General features: G+C 39.1%; 1 protein-coding gene across 1 annotated transcript in view; it reads right to left on the bottom strand.

Annotated features, from left to right (window-relative positions):
• The window catches only part of MYO1D (myosin ID), a 356,856-nt gene that overhangs the window by 180,760 nt on the left and 150,661 nt on the right, over window positions 1–25,435 (bottom strand). The window contains exons 15-16 of the mRNA XM_027519558.1: window positions 16,556–16,722; window positions 6,748–6,955 (exon numbers count right to left, since the gene is read on the bottom strand). Coding sequence (XP_027375359.1) covers window positions 6,748–6,955; window positions 16,556–16,722 — 375 coding nt within the window. The remainder of the gene's footprint in view (window positions 1–6,747; window positions 6,956–16,555; window positions 16,723–25,435) is intronic.

Genomic DNA, 25,435 nt, shown 5'->3' with positions numbered 1-25,435 from the left:
GGAAAATGTAGCCAGAGTTGGTTGGTTTTTTTTTTTTTTCCTTCCACCACTTTTAGAGGCCAGAAAATGTTGTCATGGAGACAACAGCTGGTAGATTATGAGGGACAGGTCTCAAGAGAGAAGTGTCTTGGAAAGGGAAGATCAAGTTGAAAAAAGAGTGAGAAAGAACCACTGCAAGCTCCTTCACTAAGCATTGTGGGGAGCTCCGCTGAAAGAGGTGTTTGAGTGAACAAAGAATAAAAGAAGTATTTCCTCCTTTCTTTCAACTAACATAGGAAATGTTTTTCTTCCAAAGGGGAACAGATTTCTTTTAAGCAAATCTCAAGCATATGTACATATCTTGACATAATTACATTTTAAAATTGGGATTCACACTGATGCACCAAATTGGTTGCCTTAGTAATGAGATATCACCCAGGCAACGGATTTGCTGCTCTTTCTCGAGAGCAAATCATCTGCTTGCAACTTACAGGGGGAGAGGGCTGGGGAAGGGGTGGCAGTGGTCGCTTCCTGGCAGTTATCTGAGAGGAGATAAATAAGAAACAAATTCTTTTTGACATGTCGTCATTATTTTCCAAATATGCTTTTATCTTTTTTATTCATCAGTTGGGTGGGAGGAGGACAAGGGTAGGTGGGGGTAGGAAAAGAGAGAGAGAGGGAGGGAGGAGGACGCTCTGTCATTCCAGTGCTGCTGAAGCATTTTTATTGTTCTAAAAGGGCTTTGCATTTGTCAATATGTAAATACTAAATGGCATCAGCTATTGGCCGACATTATAAATCAACAGAAATTTTCTTCACAATAATAAAAATCAATGACTTGTATTGCGTAGTTATTTTAATGACACTGCTTAGTAACACACGTAGGGGTAACGCTTCAACATTCAAGAATCATTTACTAAATGTCTTGCAGATAGGAAATACTCCTTGGCTTCTTCATAAAGAACATCCATCCTTTCCCATACCTTTTTCCATTACCACGACTTACCAACAAATGTTTGACACACTTTCCTGGGGGCTTCCCAGGTGGCACTACCTGCCTGCCAATGGAGGAGATGTAAGAGATCGGGTCGGGAAGATCCCCTGGAGGAGGACATGGCAATCCACTGCAGTATTCTTGCCTGGAGAATTCCATGGACACGGAAGCCAGGTGGGCTACAGTCCAGAGGGCTGCAGGGAGTCAGACACGACTGAAGCGACTTAACACGCATGCACACACACTTTCTTGCTGGAGGATTCTGATAGCGGGTGTTTTTCTTCTCCTCTTATACTTTGCTTTCACCCCAATCATTTTTGACATTCTGGTTATTAATAAACCAGTAGTGATCTCCCAATGGCCAGATTACGTGGGCACTTTCAGCCCTTTATTTTGCTGCATAACTCTGTGTTTGACACTGCTGATCATTCCTTCTTCCTTGAAACCCGCCGCTTCCTTTGCTTCCCTGACTCAAACATCCAACTTGCTGGGCGTCTTGACTTGAATGTCTCAGAGGCACTTCGAACTATGCTCCAAGTTATTAATTTCCTCCAAATATGCTCCTGCCTCTGTTCCTTTTCTCTCTTTCTCAGTTGTTAGTGGCACCAGCTGTCTAGGAACCTTCCTCTAACATCAAAGGGGCAGTTTTTATATTAATAATCCCAAGGGCTGGACTAGTCTACATTTATTACCAAACACAATATTGAATATTTTTGTTTAAATATTTTTGAATATTTTTCTAGAAACACTTGCTCCTTGTTTTTGTCGTAGGAAGTTTATAAACAATAACCATAGTGACAATTAACTGCTATGACACCAATGACCCAACTCTAATGAAATTCAACCTGTACAAATGGTTTATGGAATAGAGATGAAGAGCCATCTTCCCTACAAATGGCCTTTGAGTAAAATGTGAACTTGACAGAGTGGTTCTCAAACTTTTTGGCATCTCTCCCTCATCCAGAAGGGATAGGCTACCCACTCCAGTTTTCTTGGGCTTCCCTCGTGGCTCAGCTGGTAAAGAATCCACCGATAATGTGGGAGACCTGGGTTCAATCCCTGGGTTGGGAAGATCCCCTGGAGAAGGGAAAGGCTACCCAGTCCAGTACTCTGACCTGGAGAATTCCATGGACTGTATAGTCCGTGGGGTCGCAAAGAGTCAGACACAACTGAGCGACTTTCATCTTCACTCACTTCATCCGGAAAGCGTTCTCTTCCAGCTCAGGTAGGTGGCTGGTCTCAGCCCACCTGGCAGTCATTACCTACTCAACAGAGTCATAATTACTCAACTGCACTGGTCTGAGTGCTAACACATCACCCTCCTGACTGGCTTGTCAGCTTCCTCTGGGTGAAGCCCTGTCTTGTTCACTGTACATCTCTCTTCAGTAACGAATGGGAAAGTCCGTGTTTATTACTCATTGAAAATGCATGAGTGCCCTTCTCCCACCCGACCACACATCACAGTGTTGGAAAAGGCACTTGCTACCCATTTCTTTTCATCTCCTACTGAAAAGACATATCATCATTTGATCAAGGGCACATTTTTCTTTATTTCTTTCAGTCCTTACCATGGTCAAGCAGCATATTTTTAACCATAAATATTCCCCATGAATAAAGCAGTGAGTGGACTGGCATTGGGGGCAACCTCCCTTATCACCCAGGAAAGCCTCCCCCTCCCTTCCTGTAATTCAGCTTATGCTTTGTCTACAGTCATCCACACACACCTTTCCCAACCTACTCATGGCTTGCAAGTCACTTTTACTACAACAAACAAAAATCTCTTCTCTTGGAGCATGTAATCTCTGTAAAAGAGTCACTGATCATTTTTCATGACCACACACATGTCAAGAGCTGATTCATATAGGAAACAGCAGTTTTCTTCCCACTGTAGTGAAGATATATCTTAGTTCATATCTCCAAGAGTCAATGACTCAGACATCGCTAGGTGTCCACCCAGGTCATTTAATAAAGGAATTTTGCCAAATTACCTTCTTCTTTCTCTCTGAGCATGATACCATCATCATCTTTGTGGCTGGTTTTACAGTTTTCTTCAATAGTGTAAGTCACACCTGTTTTTCCTATAGGGAGGGAGTTCACACCGAATGATGCTACTGTGGTCTAAGTGAACCATGGAGAAGAGCATGCATGCAGAAGGCTGGGCCACTGGGCTCAAACCCCAGCTGTGGGGCGCCCTATTGGGGAGATTTCCAGCAAGGTACTCTGGCTACTTAGCTGGCTTGAGGTCCCTTTCTTTTTAAATGAAAATAGTGATAGACACTCGTTTACAGAGTTCTTGTAAAGATTCAGTTAATATATATAAAGGGCTCAGAATAGTGCCTGTCAGCCAGTAAAGATTACTGTATTAGTAGGTGTCTTGGTTTTTTTTTTTTTTTTATACTTTAAGGGTAAAAGTAATCAATTTCATATGAGAGATAATTATTTTGCTTTTAGTCTGAGAAATCAAACACTTGATTGGTTTCTCAAAGAAGCTGGTAAGCTTTGCTTGAAAAGGAAGTGAGAGCCCCACAGCTTCATGCTACTATTTGACAAAGTTTCACAATAAACAATATATCAAGGAACAGGGCCAAGTGAATAACTACACCCATACAGTCTAGTTTTCAGATAATGATTCTATTCACACTTTTTCTCTGGCTGATTTACAAAATTATTCTACTCAGACCTATACGAATCTTTGAGATTACTTATAATAGTGATGATATTATTCCCAGTTTCAGAATTTGCTGTTTTCATGACACACTCATGTTTTAATGAACCACTTTTAACTCTTCACAAGATCTTTTGTGTGTTTGACTGAAGTGACTTAGCAGCAGCAGTCGCTAAGTTGTGTCCAACTCTTTGCAACCCCATGGACTGCAGCCTGCCAGTCTCCTCTATCCATGGGATTTCCCAGGCAAGAACACTGGAGTGGGTTGTCATTTCCTTCTCCAATGCATGAAAGTGAAAAGTGAAAGTGAAGACGCTCAGTCGCGTCCGACTCTTCACGACCCCATGGACTGCAGCCCACCAGGCTCCTCCATCCATGGGATTTTCCAGGCAAGATAAAACAGATAACTAGTAACGACCTATTGTATAGCACAGGGAACTCTTTGAGAGTGATAGGGTTGTTACTAACATTTATAACAGACAACAGTCATCAACCAGGAAGGTTCCAATCAAACTGAGAGATCTGGTCATCCTGGTTTAGAGTCAAAGCCTGAATCTGGTCAATCTCTCAGCTAGGTATAAAGAAGAAACACACAGCATCAGATCTGTGACAACAAACCATCCCCCGGATAAGCACTGAGGATCAAAAGCAAGGATCTGGATATACACAGAACAGATGTGGCAAAATAACTTACTACGGCAGACAAAAAACAGAGATCCAACTTTCAAATTTACAAGCTGTCTTAAGAAAGATAACAGAACAGAGGAAAGGCAATATTAAAAAAAAAATTAACAGAAGAAAACTGTTTTAAGATGAAACAGAATTTTAAGATTCCACTCCAAAAGTTTTTCTCTGAGTTCTAGGCAAAATAAATGAACAAGACCAACACTTAGAAATATCTTGGCAGTTGGGAGGGAAGAAAAACTTTTATAATTTGCACATGATGTAATCTTTTACCCAGAAAAATGAATAGAATCAATAAATATGAATCAAGAAAGGCTTCATTTTGGATACAGATAAACCAACATAAGCCAAATCCAATGGACATAGGAGCCTGTATGGCTACAGACCATGGGGTCGCAAAGCATTGGACATGACTTAGCAACTGAGCCTGCAAGCAAACACACGCAAGCCAATACTATTTCTCTATACCAACACTGCCATGTAGAAAATCTAATAAAAACACAATAATAAAATCCCAACAGCTACAAAAATAATAAAGTATCTAGGAATTTACCATGAATTCATAAGGTCCCTCTTAAGTCTAAAAGTCAATAAAATGATCTAAATAAGCCTATTCTATACTCTTAAGATGATTGAATATTATAAAAATGTTAACCCTTTCAAATTAATCTATAAATTCAATGCAACCATAATAAACAGTATTGTTGAATTTCATGAACTCAATAAACACACATTAAAATTCATATTACAGAATAAAGGTCTATGTATACAATAATCAACCTCAATAAAGAGTAGGGAAAAAAAAAGTACAGAAGATGGACTTGTCATATACTAAGACATATGACAATAAACAGTGTGTGTCATTGAGTGTAATGAGAGGCAGATATAAAAATGGAACCCCACACAGTGCTCAGAAACAGAATACATGTAATATATATGTATATATAAAAAGTTCATACACAATAAAAGTGGCACCACAAATTAATAGGAAAAGAATAGATCATTTAGTAGGTGACACCGAGAAAACTTGCTCATCATATAGAAGAATGTGAATTAGAGAACCACACACTCAGGTGGATTTTGAATGGATTGAAGACCTAAATGTGAAGGGTAAAACTATACAGTTCATAGAAGAAAACACAGGAGAGTACCTTTGTGACCTGGAGACAAGGCAAGCCCTCTTAGACAAAATTCCAAAACACAAAGGATAAGGCAAAAAAAGTTGAAGATTTTCAATTATGTCAACATTAAGGATTCTCTTCAACAAAGCATATTAGAAAGTTCAATAGAACCCCTACAGTAGGAGAATATATTTATAATGTCTGAAGTGAAAGAGAGACTAATGTCTAAAACAGTCCAGGAATTCCTGCTCATCAACAAACAATGATACTAACTCCAGAAGAAAAGCGGATGAAAGATAGGAATGGGCAGTTTACAGGAAACCCCCGAAAGCAAACACGCATTTAATTAGATGTTCAAGTTTAATGGTAATCAGAGAAAGAGGAAATATAATAAAACAGCGTGATCTCATTATACTTAGTAGTCTGGCAAAATCTAGGTACCTGGATGATACTGAAAATGATGTGGGCACATAGTAACTTCTATATGCAAACTGGTGACGTGCAAACTGGCAGGCATCCTGGAGAGGAGCAGCCAGGTCTACACATGCCCAACGACCCAGCCACCCTTCCCTTGATGGATACTCCATTCTCACAGAGGGACATGAATTCTTTTTTTTTTTTTTTTTATCAGTTTTTACATTAAAACGTTTCATACAGAAGGTATGGAAATGGGTAAGGGGAATAAAAATAGTGAGCGGATGAAATGAAAAGGGACCCTGCACAGATCAATGATGACCCTGCACAGATCCTAAGATCATGGAGCAGTGATAAGTCAGCACTACACACTTCAGTCAAGGGCTGGCAGTGGGTCATGATGGGTGAGACAGCTGGTTTCAAACGAGTTGGTCAAGCTTTTGAATGACAAGACAGAAAAAAGTTCTCTATGCAGTTAAGATGAGGCTAACTCATTTTGATCCAGTTGACCAAAATCAGACTACTTCCAGATCCACAGACAAAAATCAGACTACTTCAAACATCTCTCTGATTCTGAATATCAGAAGACGAAATATCTTTGGCGTTTGCAGGATAAAATTGATTCTTGTTGTTGTGTACTAGAGAAACCAAGACAACACTGTAAAGCAATTATCTTCCAATTAAAAATAAATGTAAAAAGATATTTTAAAAAATTGAACTCACACAGGTAAGTTTTCCATGTGCAAAGGCAACAGAAAATACTCTAAGAGATGCATAGATGCAAAAAAATTACATCATTGTGAACATTTCTTGACTCAAAGAAAGTATTCAACTCATTTTTAAGAACATAAAATCAAAGCCTTATCCTCGTATAGAAAATATAAGATTACCTTTTGTAGAAAGAGGACAATCCTTACAAGCATCTGAGCACGGAGCTCTTCCAAGGTAAACAATGTTCGGGGTGTTCGAATGAAAATTTTGGTCTTCCCATAAGCCACATCATCCTGAAAGCCACAGTATTCGACCAGTTTCTTGACAGCCTCTTTGTCTGAGGGGAGGTCATGGTTGGGCCAGGTGAATTCAGAGATCATTTTATACCTTGATGGGGAAAAACAAACAAACAAACCAGGACATGGATTAAGGGAGAAAAACCATGTGGTATCAATAGAGGCAGAAAAACTATTCAATAAAATTCATGTTTCATAGAAAGGAAAAAAAAACGTCTTAGCAAACTCAGAATAGAGATGAATTTCATTAGCTTCATAAGAGACACAGAAAAAGGCTTCAATAAAATATAATACTCCTTTAGGATAATAACTCTTACTAAACCAGGGTATTCCTTAATTTAATAAAAGCTATTTGCCAAAAACTTGCAGCAAATATTATCTGTAACATGGCAACCTTGGAAGCATTCTCTTTGCAAACAGAAACAAGACAACGATGCCTCTATCATGGGTTTTTGAAAACATTACTTAAGAACAACATGACTCGTTTCAAAGGAAATCCACCAGATTTTCAGATAAACTATCATCAGTAAAAGAAAACTAAGCCGTGTTTTACATATAAGGTTAACACACAAAAATCCTTTGCAATTCTACATACAAGTAGCCACCAGTTTCTCAATATGTGGGCCTCTTATAAGTTAGTTTACCACACACCAGCTTCTTGGTGACGGTGATCATGAGCAAGACAGAAGTCAGAGTCTCAGCCTTGCGTAACCTAATCTCACAAGCAACATTCCATCACTTTCGCCATAGTCCGTTTTGCTAGAAGCAATTCACGAGGGCCAGCCCACTCTCCTGGGAAGAGGAGTACGTGGGCATGAACACCAGGAAGCGGGGATCAGTGGGACCAGCTTGGAAGGCTGCCTACCACAGTGCTTTCCCCCTATCCTTGGTGCAAAGTTTTTACATGGAGTCAAATTTAGTATATTTTTCACTCACTGCATCTGAATTTTAAGTCTTAGTGAAAGAGGTTCTCCTCACACTTAGATTACAGGGTAATTCACTTAGGGGTTCTTCTAGGACTTGCATGTTTCCATTTTTTACATTTGGAGCTCTGATTCATTTGTAATTTATCTTGGTATACGGAATGGATCCAACTTTACTTCTGAAAAAACTCTATTTCCAATATTATTTATTAAAAAGTCGGTCTTCCTCCCTCTGAGTTAATACGCCATTTTATCATATGCTAAATTTTCATATGTACTTTAATTCACTTCTAGGCTTTTTGGTCTGTTTCACTGCTCTCTCTGCCCATCAGTACCACAGGGTTTTAATTATAGATGTTATATTTTAATATCCAGTGGTCTTTTCTCTTTCTTTTCCTTTTAAAGGTCTTCCTAGATATGCTTGGATGTTTATTTTTCTATATGAACTTTAGAAGTAATTTGCATAGGGAAAAACAATCACAAAACAACAAATCCTTGTGGGTATTTTTTGGGTTCCCATGCATTAAATTTGGCTATGATGTCCAGTTGTCCCACCCAAGAACCAGGGATTGGTTCAAGTCTACTTTTGCGCCTTCCAGGACTCTTCATATTTTCCTCCTAGGAATTTACCCATTTCTGGTTAAGATAATATGTATCTAAGGGGCATCTGATTCCTCCTTCTTGATATTTCTCTCTTTTCCTAGTTTCTATCTCAGCTTCCGTGGCAGCATGCTCTTCCTGGATTCCTTCTGTCTCTGGATATTTCTTCTCAATCTCATTTTCTGGCTACTGTTCTTCACTACTGGACCTCGAAATGTTGGAGTGCCCCGGGGCTCATATCAAGCCCTCGTCTCTCTATGTACAACCTCCCACATCACCTCATCTATTCCGTCCATTTCATTTTTCAACTCAAGCAATTATTATCGTAAGCCCAGTTCTCAATTCTGAATTTCACACTCACATATCCAGTGCCTAAACAGACCTTGCTGCTGCTGCTGCTAAGTCACGTTAAGTTGTGTCCGATTCTGTGCAACCCCATAGACGGCAGCCCAGCAGGCTCCTCTGTCCCTGGGATTCTCCACGCAAGAATACTGGAGTGGGTTGCCATTTCCTTCTCCAGGCACTTTAAATTCTTCTTTCAGTCCTTCCAACCACAAAGTCGTTGGTTACCAAAGCCAGAATCCTGGGAATCGCATTTGATTCCTGCTCTTCTCTTTCATTCCTTCTCATTCATCATCGAGTCTATTGATTCCACCTCCAAAATATATTTAAAATTCAGCTACTCTCATCTTCACTGCCACAATCCTAAGAGAAGCCACCATCAAGTTTACTACAGCAGACTCCTAAACTGTTTTCCATTTCTTCTTCAATCCATTCTGCATATTCAGCAGTCACAGCAGTATTCCCAAAAGCCTCACAACATTTTTATCTTTTACTGCTCTCCTGCTTTCATTGCTCTGCTCCAGTAGCCTTGGCCTTCTTCAGGGTCTCAGTGTTGTGGTTGCCTCTTTTTCGCTTTGAGGCTTTGTACATGCTGTTCCCACTGCCTGGAATACTTTTTTTTTTTTTAATGGAAATCCTGTTTTTTTAAAAAATGTATTTATCTATTTGGCTGTGTGAGGTCTTAGTTGGGACATGCAGGATCTTCCATTTTACTTGCAGCACGCGAATTCTTCGCTGCGCCACGTGGGGTCTAGTTCCCTAACCAGGGATTGAACCTGGGCCCCCTGCATTGGTCTAGTCTTAGCCACTGGGCCATCAGGGAAGTTCCCTGGAATGCTTTTTTTTTTGAAGCTACTCTTTGAAAGGCGGAGACTTCTCATCTTCTAGTCTTTTTTGATTTTCCTCCATCAATCATCATCCCCATTATTCCTAAAACAACCAGTTGTGTTTCTTTTCCTCACACCATTCATCTCAGTTTGTAATCATATTGATTTGCGGGTCTGTCTGTTGAATGTCTGTCTATAAGTACCACGAAGGTGGAGATTTTGTTTTGTTCCTCACTATATGCCACGTGCCTATCATGTTGTCTGCCACACAGTGAGGAGAGAGATATCTGTTGAATAAAAGAATGGAAGAAAATACATTTAAAAGTCTAGTCACTTGCCAGATAGAGACAGAAACCGAAACCGAAGAGTTCTGATACAAAGAGAGAGGTAACGATGTGCAATATCACATGAAAAAAGGAAAATTCAAAAACTTGCCAATTAATTATGAAAGTAGAATAAAGAGTCAACAGGCAGTAATGGTGTGTGTTCAAAGTTTAAGGCATTCTGCAGGAACTAGAAGAAATCGTACAGCCACGCTGCTCAGCTAACACGTCAGGGTAACGGTGCCCTTCCTCTCTTTCCTATGGCTGAGGGCACAACCCCAGTTCTCCAGCAAACCAGCATCCTGAACTTGCAAATGAAAAAGCTGAACTCATCTGCTTTCTGACAACTAGTTTTTAACCTCCCTGGAAGACTTTAGCAGCTTTTAAGGTTATCAGTACCTTTAAAATCCTTCTCTCTCTCTTTTGATAAAAGAATGAAAGTGACAAGAAGTCTAGGCTCAAAGCTAGCTTACAAAAAAAAATCTGCAGAATCTAAAAACAAACTCACTGTGGAAATGTTACTTTTTCTCCCACCAAGACTGAAAACATTCGTCCAGTGTCCTACACACTTTTCATCCTACCGCATACAGCACTGTTAATCAGTTCAATCAGTATATGTAAATATTATATTTATAGGAAAATACATTCTTTTCCCTGTCTTGTTAATTAACATTTCTATCCTTCCCATAAACAGCACAAGTCTTTACTTCTCTATATTCCTCATTCCCATTTTAATTTTTGCTGCAAATGATTTCTACTGATATCCTTCCCCGCTCCCCCCAACCTCCCCCCCATTATAATGGAAACCACATGTATAGATTTCACAAGAAGTTTTACTGACTTATTTGTTCAATATTGCTTTTTTGCATTCCACATTTCCCTTCTGCATTTATATTCCTTTTTGCTAAAGTACACCCTTTCGAAGATTTTTCAGAGAAGTCTAGGGATAGTAAACTTTCTGAAATTATATATGTCCGGAAATTTATTTTGTTTTTATTTTGCCCACACTCTTTTGTCTGTGCGGGTCTTCACTGTTGCATGTGGGTTTTCTCCAGTCGCAGTGAGTGGGGTCTACTCTCTAGTTGCAGTGCTCGGGCTTCTCACTATGGTGGCCTCTCTCGTGGGACACAGGCTTAGTTGCCTCGCAGCACATAAAATCTTCCCGAACCTGGGATGGAACCTGTGTCCCTTGCATTGGCAGGCAGACTCTTTACCACTGGACCAGCAGGGAAGTTTCCTGCCCGCACTCTCGAATGATAACTTGGCATGGAAGAAAATTCTAAGTGTAAACTTCATTCCCCTTCATGGTGCAGATACTGCTCCTTTGACTGTTTACACTGAATGTCGCTAATGAGACAGTATGAGTCTCATTTCCTCACAGGTAGTTTGCCTTTCTTCTTGGGAACTCTAAGCATTTTTCATTATGCCTAGAGTTCTGAAAGTGAACATAAAGTAAGTTCATTTAAAAAATTCGTATGTTTTACACTTGGTGTATTCTTTCAATCTGACCCCTGGACTCTTCTTTCTTTTAGAACTCCTGCTAAATGGCTTTTGGCCCTCCTGGATCAAACTTACACTTGGTGTGACCTTTCTTTAGAACGTTCCATCTCTTTCTCTCTGTGATGAGGTCTGGGAGAAGTCTTCAGCTTGATATTCTAGCTCGATCTTCTAGCTCACTAACTCATTTAAAAGAAGTTTAGTTTGAAAAAAAATTTTTTTAATTATGGTAAATTTTATGTATTGTAAAATGCACACATTTAAATACACAATTCAGTAAGTTTTGAAAAATGTGTCCACTCATGAAACTGACATGCCAATCAAGATGAAGATCATCTACATAATCACAAAGAGCTCCCCAATTACCTTTCCCCCTTTCCAGCCAACTCTCAACCGAGAGCAAAGCACTGCTCTGATTTCTATCTGTTCATGAGCTTCATATGAATGGCAGCATAAAGTATGTCCTCTCTGGTGACTGCTTTTCACATAATGTTTTATTCATCCATGCTGTTGGTATAGTATCAGCTGCTCATTATCTCTCTTTTTTTTTTGGCCACACTGCATGGCATGTGGGCTCTTAGTTCCCTGACCAGGGATTGAACCCACACCCCCTGCATTGAAAAGTGGAGTCTTAACCACTGGACCACCAGGGAAGTCCCTGTTCATTCTCTTTAATGCTGACTTGTAACCATTATATGATGACACTATAAATTGCTGACTCATTCTATTGATGGACAATTCACTCCAATTGTGCTTAATTTGGTTTTCACTTTCCAAATCCCTAATTGGTTCTTTTTAACAACAACCACCTGTTCTTGTTTTGAACTTCATATTCCTACTTTAGGACTAAAATTCTCTCCTTTATCTCTCTGAGATTATGAATAGGCTTTTTCCAAGGTCTTCGCCTTGCTCTAGTTCCTTGGGGGTGAGGTTTTGCATTTGTCGAGCTTATTGGTTCTTTCTCATTGGTCTGGTCTTTCTCAGATGTTTGATTGTTGTCTCATCTCCTACCCTAGAATCCTTCTTCCTACGTGTACGTCTTGGCCTTTGTTGGCCTCTTGTAAGGTGGCTATTTTTGCTTCCTGAATCTTGTATTCCTAAGTATTTTATTCTTTTCATTGAAATGGTGAATGGAATTGTTTCCTTAATTTCTCTTTCTATTTCCTCATTATTAGTGTATAGGAATGCAAGGGATTTCTGTGTGTTGATATACCTATGATGTCTCCCTTGCAGTTGCTCAGGTGGTTATTTGTCCTGGCCATTACGGCAGCCTCTCAGTGCTGCAGCTGCGATAAACTCCAGACTGTAGCTGAGATTCTCCTGAACGCCAGCTGAAGCCTCAGCAGGCAGTCCTTCCTTAAAACTGTGACCTCAGCATACTTCTGGGTCTACATGTCTGCCTCCTATCGTATTTAGGAGTGATTCTCATCTTTAAGGCTCACTGAGCATCCCTCTTTTGATTTCATAGTGTAGCTGTGCCTTTACTTGGCTTTAAATACACATATTTTATATCACTGGGGGATGTTCTGGAGTGGGAATGGGAGATTTAAGATTGTACTCCTAAGACTATCATATCTGAAATTCATAGGTTCTTTTTCACCTTTTCTATTTTTACATGAGTATTAGAAAACATAATCCAATCCTTGTAGCATGTCTTCTGTGCCAAAAAAACACACCAAGCATCTTGAGTTGAAAGTAAAATAAGTAGAGAAACAGACGAAAAGTGAGTAAGGATATGCACTTGCAAAATTCCTTGTCCCCGCCAAATCAAGTTGCTTATTCTCTTACTTCAACTACTCTCCGTGGCTTCCTCTTTGTCTCATGATATTTTTTAGTTAGATAAATACACATTTTAGATAAATAATTCTTTCAGTTCAGCCCCATCCTATAGCTGCCCATTCCCACCCTGTCTTTCTAATACTCGACTTCTGCTGATCTTACATAGCTGACAATACAAAAATAAATACTACCATCGAGTACTTGCTAGAATTCTGAGTAATGACAAGGGATGAGTAATCTTCCTATTAACATCATTTGACACTGAAATCAAGACAGAATGAACACATTCCTACTCTACAGCCTCAATAAAAAAGAAAAACCAAATTTAAAGAACAGCATGATCTCAATAAAGAAAATGATCAGTTTTGAGCATGACTTTCTGATCAATAAAAAATTGTCTCATTTTTCTAAGCTATTCTGCTATAAAGTTTTATTCATTCCAAGAGTCTCCAATTAGCCTGAATCCCTTTCACTTCTGCACACAAGTAGCTGAACACTGGTGGAGAAGAAAAGCTGATGCTGAGGGGGAGGGGGGTCTCACTATACACTTACAATCTCAAACCTCAAATGGGTGCTCAGGTCTTCCTGGTAGCAAAACCACTGGGAGAGAGTGGGAAAGCTCTCCCGCTCTCTAAAATGAGTATTTCTGTTTCCTTGTCAACCCCCCTCACCACCTCTCTTGATCCTCACTCTCAGGCTCATGACCTTGCCTCATACTTCAAGAAGAAATAGAAGCAATCAGACAGGAGCATTTTCATTGGTGCTATCAGTCGGCCTTCGAGGCTTCCTGCCTTGGTTTTCATATTCTTTGCCTTTCGTCCTGTTGCTAGGGGAGAAGGATCCCTGCTCCCATCTAAAGCTGACCAACCTTCCACTTGTGCTGGGATTTCATTCCTTGCCTTCTCAAGGAGGTTATTATTTCAGTTACCACCCTCCCTTCTGTGTGGCTGGTTTCTCTCTCTGTTCTGAATCATCGCCACCTGCATTTTGAACATTTTCTAGAGTCTCCTTGACTTCACATTCCACTCTGGCTGCTGCTTCCATTCTTCTCTGTTCTCATTCACAACACACATCCTTGAGTTGTCCGTGGACATCCAACTCTTCACTTCACTTTCCCATCCTGCTCAAATGGGGCTCTGACCAGCTCTTTCTCCTCTGACTTCTGTGCTGCCTGGTCTAATGGTTAAGCTTCTGCTTTTATAGTAATATTTAATATAATTGTACTTCTCTTCTTGAAATGCCATCTTCCCTTGGCTTCTGTGACCTAACCCTCTTCTGATATTTCTTCTCTCTCATTGGTCACTTCTTCTCTTTTCTTTGCTGGTTCTTTCATGTCAGACCACAAACCTAAATGTTGGCATGGGCCTTCTCTTCTTTTTCTATCAAGTCCCAAGACTTTATATATAATCTATGTATCAGTAGACCTTCACTGGTGGCTCAGAGGTTAAAGCGTCTGCCTGCAATTCAGGAGACCTGGGTTCGATCCCTGGGTTGGGAAGATCCCCTGGAGAAGGAAATGGCAACCCACTCCAGTATTCTTACCTGGAGAATCCCATGGACGGGGGAGCCTGGTGGGCTACAGTCCACGGGGTTGCAAAGAGTTGGGCACGACTGAGTGACTTCACTTACTTACTTACTTATGTATCAGTAACCCCAAACTTCCTATTTCCAGCCTGGAAGTCTTCACAGAACTACAGATTTATATGTCTAGTAGATTATTTAGTATTTCTACCTAGGCATTTAGAACCATTTCAAACCTAACATAGTTAAGAGACAAATCTTGATTCCATCTTTGCCCTAGTTCCGTGTCCCCCTCTTCACACTTCTCTTCCCCAATCTTTCTTATCTCAGAAAATGGTACCCTGCTTATCCAGATGCTCAAGCAAAAATCTACATGTTACCCTTCATCCCTCTCTGCTCCTCTCTCATTGAGTCAATCCATCAGCAAGTCTTGTCTACCTTCCCCCAAAACCTATCCTAGTGGACCTATCAGTCCACTACTCTTGGATCTACAATAATTCCTTGTTCAAGGAACTCTCACTGAGCTGCCTCTCCTGGATTCCTGCAATAGCATCTCTAAATGTCTCCTTGCTTCCTATTCACACAGCAGCCACAGTGATCTCTCAAAACATCCATAAGATTGTGTGGCTTCCTGCATAAAATCCACCAATGGTTTTCTACCACCCTTGGCCAAAATCTAAACTGTTTAGTCTGGATGACAACGTGCAACATGATCTGGCCCCCGTCCATCTCTCTGATCTCAACCCACACCACTGCCCTGTTGCTCAGCATCCTCCAACCATACTGGATGATGTTTGGTACCTAAAACAAGACACTTATTTCTACAAGGGAGACTTTTCTCCACTGTTTCCTCTGCTTCACCTGCTCTTTTTCTTTGACTTTTGTATGGCTGACTCCTTACATTCATTACTATCTACTTAGAGACTCCTCACCAACCAATATTTTATGTGTTTATTCATTCATATTTTTGTGAAATCTGTAGTCTACAACATAGGAAATGTTGAATAAATATTTTAAAATAAATGAAAAGATGGGATTTAAAACAGTATTTTTAAGATCTCAGGTGTCAACTAGTATTATTGTTACCAATAATAAATAACAATAGCAATGACACCTTATATTGAGTGATTACTATATGCCAGGTTCCCATTCTAGGTGTTTATTTTATAAATGTTATCTCATTTCAGCCCCAGCAGCCTTATCAAGTAATTACTATTATTATTCCCATTTAAAAAATTAATTTTCTCCATTCTACACATAGGAAACAGAGGCAACTGGAAAGTTATATGATTTTCCCAAGGTCAAAAGTCCCGGTCAAAGCCAGGATTCAATCAGGTAGACTAATTTTAGGGCTTCCATGATGATCTACTTAGTATCTTTTTATTATGATAGTCACTAATATCAGTAATGATAAGCAGCATTAACTGAACTTCTACTATGTGCCAGGCACCTAGGCTTTCCACTTTGGTTAATTTAATTCTCACAACAAAAGCCTTATAAGGTAGCATTACTATACTCATTTTGCAAATGCAGAAACAAAGAAGTTAAATTTCTAGCTCCAGGTCATGCAACAGACGTGTGGTATAGCCAGGATTCCAACCCACCTGTGACTCTAAATCCTTGTTTTTTCTCCTATAATACTACATGCTTATATTTTCCCAATGAGGAATTCATTTTTTCCCCATGGTCCATAAACCACAAACTCAAGGGGTCTCCTGCCAATTCTAGGAACGTCTTTCATATTTGTAGTTTCCTCAACTCTTCTGTTCACTCAACAAATATTTTGACCGCCTGATACGAGCTGATGCGTTGCTTAACATAGGGAGGGCTCCGTAAGTCTCAGTGTGCTATCGGGTTTCTCTGTTTCATCTGTTCTCACCTGTGAAGAAACTTCTCGTAGGTCTGGCGGAAGGCAAAGCCTGCCCGACGCACCCTCACGTTTTCTAGGAGTCCAAGATACTCTACTTGATGCCGGCAGCGTTCATCATCAAAGATCTGTGGGGATTTCATGTCGTTGGGCTTGATGCAACGTACATAATATGGTTCCTAAAGAAATAAACCAGCAAATGGTAAGCTTCAGTGGAGAAAAATCTCAGACTAAAGACACTAACATGAAAAGGAACGCATTTGAGTCAGTTCTAATGAGATGGATGAACCTAGAGCCTATAATACAGAGCGAAGAAAGTCAGAAAGAGAAAAACAAATATCATATATTAATGCATATATATCTTCCCTGGTGGCTCAGAGGTTAAAGCATCTGCCTCCAATGCGGGATAACTGGGTTTGATCCCTGGGTCGGGAAGATCCCCTGGAGAAGGAAATGGCAACCCACTCCAGTATTCTTGCCTGGAGAATCCCATGGAAGGAGGAGCCTGGTGGGCTACAGTCCACAGGGTCGCAAAGAGTCGGATAAGACTGAGCGACTTCACTTTCACTTTCTTCCAACACATATATATGGAATCTAGAAAGATGATACTGATGAACCTCTTTGCAGGGCAGCAGTGGAGATGCAGACAGACAGAACAGACTCATGGACACAGTAGGGGAAGGAGAGGGTGGGATGAATTGAGAGAAGAGCATGGAAACACACACATCACCACATGTAAAAGACACAGCCAGTGGGAATGTGCTGTATGACGCGGGGAGCTCAAACCTGGTGCTCTGTGACAACCTAGAGGGGTGGGATGGGGAGGGAGGTGGGACGGAGGTTCAGGAGGAAGGGGACATAGGTATACCTATGGCTGACTCATGTTGATGTATGGCAGAAACCAACACAATACGGTAAAGCAATTATCCTCCAATTAAAAATAAATAAAAATTAAAAAAAAAGACACTATGACTAACATGTAATTAGTGTTAACTGTGTCAAATTAAGCTTTGTGACTCTAATTTCTCAGGCACAGACTTGTGAAAAATTCTTCCTTTCTCTTCAATTTACGCTTGGAAGTTCTCAGGCATTCTGCTACATTTTTGTATTATTATGTTTTAGGATTCATCAGGAAGAGTAGAAGTGGAATAAAACTAGCGTGTAAGTAATTGAGACAAGTAAACATCAAGTTTTTGTGTATTTACAGAAACATGATTAAAAGTAACAGAAGTAATTTAATAGACAGAGTCAGAAACTATGATAAAGATGCATTGCAATGAAGAATATAAAATATTAGGCTCAGCTCTGGCACATAGATGTGCTGGATTCAGCTTTGAATCATTACAGTCCTTCAAACTGGAACAGTTTCTTTGGAATATCAGTGTTTTTAGATGCTTAAATGGAGCAAAAGAAATCTAGACAAAGATTATATACAAAAATGGGCCTCCAATTACTTCCATAAATAGTTTTGCAAATATACTGTTTGGAACAAGATAGAAGTTAATCAGATATACAAGAAGCCAAGATAACATGAATTAGAAATAGCAAAACAATATACAAAATAAAAAGATCTGCAGGGGTCCAGATGTTGGGATTAGCAGATAGAAATATCAAAACAACTATATTTAGCATGTCAAGATGACAAAAGGCAATATTAAGAATGTTTTAAAGAACCAGAACTATAAAAAAGAACCAACCCAAAGAGAAGACCAAGGACTTAAAGATGCAATAGTAGAAATTAAGGACTCAGTGGGCCAGTAGAAGAGTACATTGGAAATAGTTCAAGAAAAAAATAGTAAACTAGAAGGAAAGTGAGAAGAATTTTCCCAGAATGGATCATGGAGAGACAAAAAGACAGAAAATAAAGAAGAGAGGTTAAGAGGCATAGAAGACATACAGTGAGATGCTTTAATTAACTGGAGTCCTACGGAGAGGAGACAGAAGGGACAGAAGCAATATTTGAAGAGCTAATAGTCAAAGACTTGGCAAAACTGATGAATATCAATCAAGCTGGAACAAACTGAAAAAGTGCTACAAACTGCAAGCAAGATTAAAAAAAAGGTACATCAGTAAGACTTCTGAAAACCAAAGAAGAGCAGCCAGAAGAAAAAAGACTTATTACCTAAAGGAGCAACAGTCTAATAGCTGACTTCTCAAAAGAAACTACGGAATACGGAAGACAAATGAATATTATGCTTGAAATGCTGAAAGGCTGTCAGTGCAGAATTGTACACCCTAGCAAAACTATTCTTCAAGAAGGAAAACATGTAGACTATTTCCAGGTAAACAAAAACAGAGAATTTGTCAACATCAGGCCTCATATACAAGAGGAGAAAATTCAAACAGAAGAAAAATGGCCCAAGATGAAGGTCAAAAAAGAAGGGATAAATGAGGAAATCCAAACAGATATTACAGTACTTAGCATTAATAATGGTGATGGTGATGTCATCATCTTCGACTTAGAATTATATACGAACATATTGTATATATTTACATGTATACATAAATGAAATAAATATTTGTAAGTACATGACTAAAACAGCACATAAGTTGGGAGGAAGACAAATGGAATTAAGATGTTTTATGGACCTTGCCTTGTCCAGGAAGGAGATAAAAACACCAAATAATATTAGATTTTTATAATCAATAATGACACCAGAATAATTTGAGTAACCACTGAAACAGTATTATGGTGTAAATCTTCCAAAATAATAAAGTCAATAAATGTAGTAATAAAATATCATTGTCATACTAGTGGTTGAGGGGTGGTACAAGGAAAGGATGCCTCTCTAGGTCTAACTAAACATTCTGACTCAAAAGATTCACAGGCCACACTTGGCAGGAGTCTACTCAGAAGGACAAGAACATGGCTTGCTAGGAGGCAGTGTCGAGGTCATGCGGCAGCCCACAGAGCAGTCAGGTGATAGCTTAGGCACGACGAGATGAGGTCCGTATCAGACAGATGTAGGAAGTGCCCTTGGTTTAAAAGCCTCACGCCCCATAGGATTCAATATCTCCCACAGCAAATCTAAAGATACAGCTTCCAGGGTCCTTGAAAGGGACACGCCTAATACATGAGTCACCACACTCAGGCAGCCAGAAGTATGACATTCCCACCAGACATTTCTCATTTTCCCAGTGCAGGTACATTTTATCAATAGGGGTAATTTTTACCTTAAGTGATGTTGCCTAGTAATATGGTTGATGTACATCATGCGTTTAACAGGGGAACAGAGCTAGAAATTTAACTGAGGTTATCAGGCAGAAGGAATAGAATTTTGCTTACCTTTCACCCACGGTAATCAATCAAAAAGGTTAGAAAGGGAAGAAAAAGAAATAAAGAGACAAATAGAAAGCACTAAGGAGATGGTCAATTTGTAAACAACATACAGTAGCTATGTTAAGAGTAAATGCAATAAATGATTTATTCAAAGGACAAAGATGGGCAGAATGGATAAAAAGCCAAAACTACCTCTGTATGCTATTTATGAGTCATACCTGAAGCATAAAGTCATGGAAAGACTGAAAGTTTTAAGGACAGACCATGCAAACCCTAGTCAAAAAAAGAGCTAGTTTTAACTATTTTATTCCTGCAAAAGTGACTTTAAGGCAAAAATCAATACAGAAATAAAGATTTCATAGTGATAAATGACTCACACGCTAGGAAGATATAATAGTTCTAAGTTGAATAAGCTTAATAAATTCACAAAATATTTAAAGCAAAAATGGAAGGCATATTAAGAAGCAGGCAAATTCAGAATTACAGTAGGTTTTATCACATTTCAGCACTGACAAAACAAAGTAATTTTAAGAATGCGGAAACGCTGGACACTAATATGATGCAGACTTGACCTAACGACTGTGTACAGACTATTAAGTGCAAATAATTCTAATACATAAAGAAAACTTACATCTCTAAGGGCTGAAATCACACAGAGTATATCCTCTGATCAAATGAGATTAAGTTAGAAATCAAGAGAAAGAAGATAATTAGAGAATCTTAAGATGATTGCAAATTAAGAAATATACTTCTAAATTATCCTTGGGTCAAAAAGAAAATTACAGTGTGAATTAGAAAATATTTTGAACTCAATAATTTATGCAATCATGTGGGCAAGGCAATCTTAGTACAAGGTATCATTTGAGTCATGTAAATAACTTTACTAAACAGAAACCAGTTGAATGGAATTTTACCAGTGTTGACTGATTATGCCCAGAAAGGGGTAACACTCACACCCATCTAAGGGGTGGGGAATGCCCTTTCATCCTGGTTAGTAATATAAAAACCTTCAGATAAGGAATCCAGTGCAAATGCTTTCTCTATATTTCATCAGCATTCTGTTTCAATTTATAAATGCCACCTCCTCTCTCCTTATAAATATCCAGACTGACTCAACCTAAGAAATCCTAAATTTGACAAATTCCAAGCGTCTTATTAAGGTTAAGTCACAAAAGTTAATAGTGATCTTATCATCTGGCACTTTTAAACCTTTTTCTCCCTATATTTTATGAGAAAAACATCCTTCGACAAAGTACGTGTTTGCTGAATCACTTCAGTCATGTCCGACTCTTTGAGACTCTACGGACTGTAGCCTGCCAGGCTCCTCTGTCCATGGGATTCTCCAGGCAAGAACACTGGAGCAGGTTGCCATTCCCTCCTCCAGGGGATCTTCCCGACCCAGGGATCGAACCTGCGTCTCTTGCATCTCCTGTATTGGCAGGAGGGTTCTTTACCACTAGTGCCACCTGGGAAGCCCTTGCCAAAGTACACCAATCAGTATATATGTTAGCCAGAAGATCCTGGATTTAGATATTCATTTACTTAGCCTGTGTTGAACAGTATCAAATAGAGCCAATGGCAAATTAAAGTTCTTTTAATAATTTACTGACCACCTGTTCAGAGTGCTTTATGAGGTATCAGTGAAAGTCACTCAGTCGTGTCTGACTCTTTGCGACCCCATGGACTGTACAGTCCATGGACTTCTCCAGGCCAGAATACTGGAGTGGGTAGCCGTTTCTTTTTCTGGGAGATCTTCCCAAGCCAGGGATCAAACCCAGATCTTCCTCATTGCAGGTGGATTCTTTACCAGCTGAGCCACCAGGGAAGCCCATGAGGTATCAAGAGAGAGAGAAGATTAGTAGAAGTCATTCCTTAGATTCTAAAGACTTATAATCTAGGTGGCAATGAGACACGTGTTTAAAAATACTATGCGTTATAGTTAATAATACTATATTGTACATTTGAAAGTTGCTGAGAGAGTCTTAAAAGTTCTTATCACAAGAAAAAGTTTATGTATGGTATAGATGTTAATTAGACTTATTGTGGTGATTATTTTGCAAAATATACAAATGTCAAGTCATTATGCTGTACACCTAAAACAGATAGTTATATGTCAATTATATGTCAATAAAATACATGAATAACTAAAATTTTTTAAATAAAAAAAACCACCATGTGAACTCAAAAAAGTAGGAGTTAGGGACCTTCACTTCCAGTGATGAAGGACTAGGCAATTCCTATCAACTTTCCTGAGAAAGTCACTAGGAAAAAAGTGCTATACAAAATTATGGGGGGATGGGAGAAATCTTCATTGCATGAAGAGCTAATAACATAGCCAAGATGAGACAAAGACTACAGTCCAGGGAGGATAAAGCTGGCCTTGAGGTCTGCTTCCATTTTCGAGGCAACTGTCTGTCGATCTATAGAGGCAGCCATGAGGCTCAGCACAGCTGCTGGCAGCCTTGAGGGGCCTGGGGGATGAAAGCTGGAGCCTGAGTCCTCAGACACAGGACTCAACTCTGGTCTGGAATCCTGAAGAGTTAAACTCGGGAGTTATAAGCTGAATGGAAAACAGGTTGGCACTTCCAGGGAAGGCAGACAGCTCACTGCTAAGCCCCTGTAGGTCCTGAAATTTGATTAAGGTAATTTCGGAATGTCAGAATTTGCCTGATACATCTTTTAAAACATAAACTTTCAACTTTTCTGTTAGGATTAGATGTCATTAATAAGCGGCAATGTATCTGTTGTTGTTCAGTCGCTGAGTCGTGTCTGACTCTTTGTGACCCCATAGACTGCAGCACGCCAGGCTTCCCTGTTCTTCACCATCTCCCTGAGATTGCTCAAACTCCTGTCCATTGAGACAGTGATGCCATCCAACCATCTCATCCTCTGTCATCCCCTTCTCCTTCTGTCTTCAATCTTTCCCAGCATCAGGGTCTTTTCTAACGAGTCAGTTCTTCACATCAGGTAGCCAAAGTACTGGAGCTTCAGCTTCAGCATCAGTCCTTCTCAGGATTGATTTCCCCTAGGATTGACTTGTTTGATCTCCTTGTTATCCAAGAGACTCTCAAGAGTCTTCTCCAACACCACAGCTCATAAGCATCAATTCTTTGGCGTTCAGCCTTCTTTATAGTCCAACTCTCACAGCCATACATGATTACTGGAAAAACCATAGCTTTGACTATATGGACCTTTGTTGACAAAGTAATGTCTCTGCTTTTTAATAATGCTGTCTAGGTTTGTCACAGCTTTTCTTCCAAGGAGCAAGCATCTTTTAATTTCGTGGCTGTAGTCATATCTGCAGTGATTCTGGAACCCAAGAAAATAAAGTCTGTCACTGTTTCCCCATCTATTTGCCATAAAGTGATGGGACTGGAGGCCACGATCTTAGTTTTTTGAATGCTGAGTTTTAAGCCAACCTTTTCACTGTCCTCATTCACCTCCATCAAGAGGCTCTTTAGTTCTTCTTCACTTCTGCCATAAGAGTGATGTCATCTGTGTATCTGAGGTTACTGATTTCTCCCAGCAATCTTGATTCCAGCTTCAGCCCAGCATTTCACATGATGTGCTCTGCATATAAGTTAAATAAGCAGGGTGACAATATATAGCCTTGATGTACTCTTTTCCCAATTTTGAACCAGTCTGTTGTTGCATGTCTGGTTCTAACTGTTGCTTCTTTACCTGCATACAGGTTTCTCAGGAGGCAGGTAAGGTGGTCTGGTATTCCCATCTCTTTCAGAATTTTCCACAGTTTGTTGTGATCTAGTGTAGTCAGTGAAGAGGCAGATGTTTCTCTGAAATTCTCTTGCTTTTTCTATGATCCAACAGATGTTGGCAATTTGAACTCTGGTTCCTCTGCTTTTTCTAATGTGTCTGTATTCCTTTTCTTTAATTTGATTTGACAATTTTGTTCCATTTACATTCACTGTACTTATTAATATATTTGGATTTTTCTCTAACATCTTAATTTGTCCCAGTTTTCCTATGTTACTCTGTCTCCTCTTTGCTATGTTTTTTAGGACTGATGATTCTTTTCTCATTCTGACTTCCCCTACCCCCAACTACTAGCTTGTAAGTTAAAAACTCATTTCTATTACTTTAATGACTACACTAGAAAATTTTACATGTACTTATAACTCATGAGAGTTATAAGCTAATCAATACATTTATCCTTTTCCTGAACAACCAAGGACCTTAAACACTTGAAATATAATAACTCACCCTTCCAGTTTATATGCTATTGTGCTATTTAATTCTAACCTGCATTTTAAATCCAATATAATATTATTTTATAGAGTCAGTTGATTTATATGCATCTACATATTCACCAATTTCTTTGCTCTTCATTTTGCATTTCAGACTTTCATTTAGTAATCAGACATCCTCCTACCTGATATATATCCTTTAGCATTTCCTTTTTCTTTGCTTTGTATCTATTTTATTTTTTAAATTATAAAACTATGATAACACATTTATAGGAGACTTGGAAAATACAGAATAAAGTTACATATATATTTCCATATATATGTATGGAAATATATTTACATACATATAGTTCCACTTTATATTACAATTTTTTAAGTAGATAAATTAAGATTTTCAGTTGCAGTTTCAATATCAAACTCTCAGAAATTAATAGAATGAATGTACAGAGTAGTAGAAGAACATAGTAGACCTGAAAAGCATTATGAACCAATTCTACATAATTAAGATTTATACTATGGTTTTTCCAGTAGTCCTGTATGGATGTGAGAGTTGCACCATAAAGAAGGTTGAGCACCAAAGAACTGATGCCTTCAAACTGTGGTGTTGGAGAAAATTCTTGAGAGTCCCTTGGACTGCAAGGAGATCAAACCAGTCAATCCTTAAGGAAATCAACCTATTGATGATTATTCATTGGAAAGACTGATGCTGAAGTTCCAGTACTTTGGCCACTGATGTGAAGAGCCAACTCATTGAAAAAGACCCTGATTCTGGGAAAGACTGAAGACAGGAGAAGGGGATGACAGAGGACTGACTCAATGGACAAGAGTTTGAGCAGGCTCTGGGAGATGTGGAGGACAGGGAAGGCTGGCGTGCTGCAGCCCCTGGGGTCACAAAGAGTTGGACACAACTGAGCAACTGAACAACAAGATTTATATAATTTTCACACAACAGTAGGATATAAATTCTATTCAAGTTCCCACTGAATTTCCTTTAGTGTGGTTCTAACTCTGTTTTTATTTTTTCAGAAAGATTCTTTGTTGTTCATGAAAAATAAATTCTCTCAGTATAGAATTTTGATTTATTTTCTCTAGGCCTGTTACTCCTTCAAAGCTAATCTGCTTTTAAGGTATTTTCTTTGTCTTTGATATTCTGGGGTTTCACTAGAGGATTGGGGGCAGATTTCTTTTAATTTTTCTAACTTGGGATACACTGGACTTCCTGACTATCTCTTTCATCATTCTGGAAATTCTTTTTCTTTTTCTTCAAAAATCGCTCTGCCCATTCTCTCCTCTCCATGCACATCAGACCTTTTCATTTTATCTTCCATGTTTCTTAATATGTCTTTTATAAGTTTCATTTCTTGGACGAAGTGAAATTCTGGATAATTTCTTTGATTCTGTCTTTCA

Source organism: Bos indicus x Bos taurus, chromosome 19, assembly GCF_003369695.1.
Source record: "Bos indicus x Bos taurus breed Angus x Brahman F1 hybrid chromosome 19, Bos_hybrid_MaternalHap_v2.0, whole genome shotgun sequence".
Taxonomy (NCBI): Eukaryota; Metazoa; Chordata; class Mammalia; order Artiodactyla; family Bovidae; genus Bos; species Bos indicus x Bos taurus.
The sequence above is the reverse complement of the archived record's forward strand: the minus strand, read 5'-3'. Positions and strand labels throughout refer to the sequence as shown.